This window comes from Nothobranchius furzeri, chromosome 13, assembly GCF_043380555.1.
Source record: "Nothobranchius furzeri strain GRZ-AD chromosome 13, NfurGRZ-RIMD1, whole genome shotgun sequence".
NCBI lineage: Eukaryota > Metazoa > Chordata > Actinopteri > Cyprinodontiformes > Nothobranchiidae > Nothobranchius > Nothobranchius furzeri.
The window spans coordinates 32976068-32982067 of record NC_091753.1 but is presented as its reverse complement, the minus strand read 5'-3'; the positions used below and the strand labels follow the sequence as shown (position 1 = coordinate 32982067).

The 6000-nt window shown below is 40.5% G+C and overlaps 1 protein-coding gene across 2 annotated transcripts in view; it reads left to right on the top strand.

Moving 5' to 3' along the window:
• The first annotated feature begins 2985 nt into the window (after window positions 1-2985).
• pid1 (phosphotyrosine interaction domain containing 1) overlaps window positions 2986-6000 on the top strand; it is a 49990-nt gene continuing 46975 nt past the window's right edge. The window contains exon 1 of one of the 2 annotated variants that reach the window (XM_054742768.2): window positions 2986-3173. In XM_054742768.2, the coding sequence (XP_054598743.1) occupies window positions 3144-3173 (30 nt within the window). In that variant the 5' untranslated portion in view covers window positions 2986-3143. The remainder of the gene's footprint in view (window positions 3174-6000) is intronic. The other variant, XM_015951770.3, reaches the window with a different exon arrangement.

Below are 6000 nucleotides of genomic sequence, written 5' to 3'. Positions count from 1 at the left end.
GTCTGATGGAGTCTTTTGTTTAGTGTATTTCACCGAGATCCTGTGAGGCTTTATTGTCTCACATTTTGTTGTGTTGCAGAAATCAAGTGGTCTTTGAGATCTTAGGTTTTAAGAGATTTTTTTTATTTTAAAGTAACAGAGAGCAGTTTTTTGCTCTTTCACCCTACTGGCTGAAAGTGGAATTACAGCTGTTGTAAACAACCCTGCTGCAGCCTGCTGTAGCTAGCGCTAACAATGAGCTAACGCTAACATGAGCCAACTAATACTGAAATAAAAAATGAAGTAAAAATATCCACACTTTTGGACCAACAAATATTATTACTTACAAGTCCTGTAGCAACAAAGCCAGGTTACCATCAGTCCGTTATTTTTCTAACCTCTTTTAGCTCCCTCAAATTAGCATAGGCCGTACCGATGTTCACTCTGAAGACATACTCTCTTACTTTAGCTTCCAGGCACCACCATGATGCTATCTGAAAAAGCAAACTTCTTCTTTTTCTTCTTGTGCTTTTTGTTAACGATCAGAGAACAGAAAATGCTAACTGCTAGCATTACAGCTAACAGCCATAAAGCCGGTAAAGAGCAACCTCTAGGATACCTACCTGCTCCACAAAACTATCAAGTGCAGCTTTTGGTCAGCAGAAGGCTGCAGAGTGGTGCCAAATATGAAACTGGTCAAGTTTCTAACTAAAACAATCACTGAGATCAATGAGAACTCTTGTCTGTTACTTTAAGAGCAATTATCATTCTTTTAACATTTTTTCTTCAGAACATTTTCCACTCAATAAATTTAGCCAGTATCACTGTGAAAGAAATCACTAGAAATCGTTTTGACTTGTTATTTTTTAAATTTGATCAGCCACTCTGTGTTTCACATTGCAGGCTAAACGTGATCATAGTCTTTGACCCCTAGTTCCTGCATAGCTGCAGGTATAGACGGGGAAATGCTCAGATTAGAAAAGCCTGTGAATCTCGTCACATTGTAAAATGGACTCCATCTTGGCTCGTGACAGGGAAGGCTGTTGTTGATTTAGCATCCAGGAGAGAGCAGAGCATGTATCAGCTTGTAGTAGCTAATTTTTAGCATTAGCACATTCCTTTAGGCTTGTATTTTTTTTGTGGAGTTAAAACATTGATGTTGCAAAACAAATGGAGTTGGTAGTAGAGTTTTGTTGTTGTTATCCAATCAGAGGCTAAATGTTCCAAATGTCAGCAAATAAGACTCCAAATCCTGCCGTCCTCTGCTCCCCAGCCTCCCCTCTGCTCTGGCTGACTTCTACTTCCTGACACAGGCGTGCCAGAACTATTTTACCTGGAAAGACGGACTCACAAGGCATTCATTTATACTAGAGACCACTGTAAACGTATTGAAAAAACAAGGGAACTTGGTCTTTAAAGACTGTGGGAAAGACCGTTTATGGAGTGTTGGTAATGTGAACACCCTCAGTGACCTTAGGCTTTTGCCCAGATGTTCCCATAAGTCAAAGTTACTAAACACAGACTGACTGTTGTGTCACAGGACACACATTGGTATATTACGTGTGTTGAGACACATCATCGTCATCTTTATTTAGCACCTTCCATCGTCCAAGAGGCAAACCAAAATGCTGAACACGTACAAAAAAATTTAAACAGCACATGGCCAACAATAAAATATACATGAAAACAAACAAAAACATGAAACAAAAGCAAACATACACACTTTTTGTGTTGCCTCTCACCTTTACTGACGACCTGTTTTGGAGTTCCTTCTGCATGACCTTTGATCTCAGGCTGCTATGAAGGTTAAACATGTATTTTGGCTTGAGATGAGTTCCAAATAGTAAATATCAACACAGCCATTTTATTAATAAAACTAAAGTAAATGTTATACCAGTTCCTGCTGAAAACAGTCAGGTGAGTTGGATTTTCAGACTAAAAAGATGAAAATCTGTGGATAAAACATTCTTTGTCCTCAACCAGAATGATTGGAATTTTGATAATTAGAGTTTTTAAATAAACACATTTTAGTTTCACTAATCACTCCAATACTCCCTGCAATTTTATTTTAGGTTTTGAGTTATTTATTTAATTTACTGTTAATGTTGTTTAATCCATCCACCATCTTCCGTTTATCCAGGGTCGTTTCATGGGAGCAGCAGCCTAAGTCAAGATACCTAGACTTCCCTCAACCTCAGCCACTTGGGCCAGCTCCTTCCTGGCTCAAGGCATTCCCAGGCCAGCCAAGAAACAGTCCCTCCAGCGTGTCCTGGGTCTTTCTCCAGGTTTCCTTGGGGTTGGAAGTGCCTGGAAAACCTCACGGAAGCATCCAGGAGGCCCCTTAACCAGATCCCCAAGCCACCTTGACTGGCTCCTCTTGATGTGGAGGAGCAGCAAATCTACTCTGAGCTCATTTCAGATGACTGAGCTTCTTATCAGTGGTAGAGTCACATTGCTGTTAGCCAATCAGATTGGAAATGTTTGAATATTAGGAAATAAGACTCCACATTTTCAGGCATTCCTTAGGGATCACTAAATGTGTTGAAAAAAACAAGCAAACTTGGCATTTAATACATCAGAAAACCCTCACAGAGCTCATGTTTCTCCAAACTGAGGTTGTTCAAAGTGTATAGACTCATTATGTCCTTAAGAAAATAATCCATTTAAAAAAATCTGACATATAATTTCATCTCATCTCTTTTCCGCTGACTGTTTTACGATAAATATTCAATTTGATCAGAATATCACCTTATATGTCATTTAAATCAAATAAAGTAATTTTGAATAAAAATATGTGACTACGTGATGAATGTATGCATTAAAAATCTATCTGGTAGTAAAAGTAACAGAAGCTTTATTAATAGTGGGAAAAAAAAGATTAAAACATATTTCGTATTCATCGCAGGGGATCAAAGGGCGAGTGCCTGAAATTCCTACAGGCGATGAATGCAGCACAAAGCCGACATGACTCACGCATAGAAACAGGTACCCCCACCTGCTGGTGAGGGTGTTAACTACACCCAGGCGGAGCAACACATCCTTCATTACCGAGCAGACCACAGCCAAAGGGGCCAGAGGGAAGCTGCGAAAGCCGACAGATGTGACCCGGACTACGGCAGGACAATACGCAGTAGTGAAGACGGAGACCCAGCGACTGTGCTAATATGTGGCAACCTGCGTCGGAGCGACTGCAGGTAGGATGAGTGAGACGCTTCATGTCGGCGGGGTTAGCGGTAAATGAAAGGCTTCCGCCGTGGGAAGAGCCTCCGAGGCTGCGTGGCTCCTGCCAAACAGCTTCTGAGCGGCTTGCAGATGTTTGTGGCTCAAAATCTAGGTTTCAATGTTGGAAATAAGGTAAAATGTTGGATAATGTGTTACCGGAATCTATTCGCTCACCTCTCAGCGTTTTTGGCTTCAAACGCATCCGTCCACGTTACGCAAGCAGGAGCGCATCCACAGTTTCTGCATTCCGCTGCCAATCCACGTCTAATTCGCTAATTTTTGACTTTAGGATGACTTCTCACAGCTTTATTTGATGCAGGCCACCTCTTGTTGCCGCTGAAATCTGTTGTTTCCCCATTAGAGCGTTATACCTCCAGTTTTTTTCTTCCGTAATTTTGTGTCCAATAATCGCCTGAAAGTATCCCGTAAAGAAAGCCCGTTCGTGACACTAGTGTGTGATCCAGGGGGTGTAAGCCGTGCACCGACCCGGCTTCACGTCTCCTCCAGAGGTAATGCTCTCCAGATGTAGGCCTGCCTGCCAAGTGGACTTGCACAATCTCGTCTCCTACTCAGGCGTCAGGAGGATGGAATAATAACCAATGATTAAAAGCGAGAAGTCCGGTGTTAGGGCCCGGTTCCGATGTGACGTCCTAAACCCTCTCATCCGGGCTTCAGGTAAAAATTACAATCACCCATGATGGGCTAATGTGTCGCCTAGCAACCACCTTCTAGAAAATCTTAGATAAAATTGATTTGATTATAGTTGAAAAAAAAACATATTTTTGTCCCTGGAAACTTTGAACCTGCCCGTATGAAGGATAACTAATGTAAAGGGCTGTGTCACTTGTTTTATTTATTTATTTTTTTTACATGCACCAAAAATTGTCTGGGGACTGGAATAGGTCAGAATTTAGAATGATCAACTAAACCTTCCATAGGCCGATCTGAAAACCCAATAGATGGGCTGATTCTGGTGTTGAGGGCCGATAGTGATTTTCCATTTCTCTAAAGCCTTTGTACCAATTCTGGCTGATTTCAATAAGCATAATGAACACCATAAAAAAATGAGTAGGCCTAAATTGAATTTGTATTGGTGAGTTAGAGCTTTACAAGAGCAGGAAATTGGAATTGCCTCTTAAAACTTCCAATCTGTGAATTTTTATAGTTTATTTTTCCTCAACCTATACAACCATGCATTTAAAGACTGTACTTTAATTGCTTCTAACAAACTAATAAAGCCGGATAAATATTTCCACATTTTTCTTTGACCTTTTTGTCAAAAATCATGTGGCTACACAATCCCTCTCCCAAATCTGCGCACGCATGGTGCAATTGTGTGAGATGCAGGCTTGCTGAGCTTTAACTCAGCTGAAACGTTGTTGCGGTTAAACTACAAAAAAAAAAATATAATATCGAATCCTGTTAATAATATCTAATCTTAGAAAAAATATATTATAATTAGTGACTTTAAAAAACTACAGGTTTGACTTTTAGAGCAAAGCTCGAAGAAAACTAGTTTCAAACTCAGATATAAACTTTTCTACGTACAGTTGAGTTGATTTTTATTGTTTCTCTGAAGAAAAGTGAAGCTTTGAAAACTGGTTACAGAGTTGCAACAATACCTGCTGTGTAACCATAGCAACATGATCCTTGAGATGGGAATGGTGGGGTTTATAAAATTCCAGTGAGATGATCTAAATGTAGCTTATTATGTATTTTATTTTTTTGTCTGGTTATTTATATGACACCATACATCCATGTTATTCTTGCTCATGCTGTCTCTTGTTGCCATAGCAACACCTGATGTCTTGCTGCACTTTTGTCTCACACTTGGGTGGGAAGAGGAGGGTAGAGAAGAAGAGAATGGAGGTGTGGGGGTGAGAAGATGCAGGTTGGGGTTCAGACTTTTTGGGTCTAAGCGTTTTTTGCGGGGGTGTTTGCTGTTGCTGCATCGTGCCTCCTCGTGTTTTTCTTCTCCTTCTGTTTGGGTGCGTTTCTGCTACTTCTCACAATCCTCAGCCAGTTTCGGGGGGCCCTTCCTCCCCACACAGAGTCCACTTTAGTTCACTGACAGATTTCACAACATGCAACAACCACTTTCTCACACTTAGACTATCCAAGTTTAAAAGCAAAGTTACCCGTGCACACGGACGGATAGACAGCATGTTTCCTTTTTGAAATACCAGACGCATTCCTTTTTCTCTCCTCAGCAGCTTTATTTTTATCCATGCATTCAACTTTTGACTAATGTGACAATAAAAGCTGAGCAGATAGAAAGATGCGATGTGGCAACATAGAAATGGCTGACTAAGGTCAAACACGGTCAAAAGCAGCATCTGTGTGAAGATCTTTTCTCCCAGCTGTGGTCTTTTCTTTTGCATGTCTGTCTGAGGTTTTGTTTTGTAGGGACAGCTATTTTCAGTTTGTTCTTGGTGGCAAAAGAAGTTCTCAAGCAGCCTGGCACACTTCCCTAAACTCACTATTTTTCTTGCCTGCATACATTTCCTCTGCCAAATAACTTTTAGCTTCTTGATTTGTCTCCTGGTGAGTAAACATAACTTTTAATTGTTAATCAGCTGAAAAAAGTTTGATCTGGTGTTTATGTCTGAACTGATATTCATCTATTTATCTGTCCATATTTTCTAATCCTTCACTCCTGTACTTTGCTCTGGTCATCAGCAACAGCATCTGGCTCCAGACTTTGATTTTTTTTCTTTTCTTGTCTAGTCCCGCCTGTTCCATTTGCTGATTGGTTATTTTATTTTGGTCTCCGTTCTTCCCCATTTTCTGATTGGATTT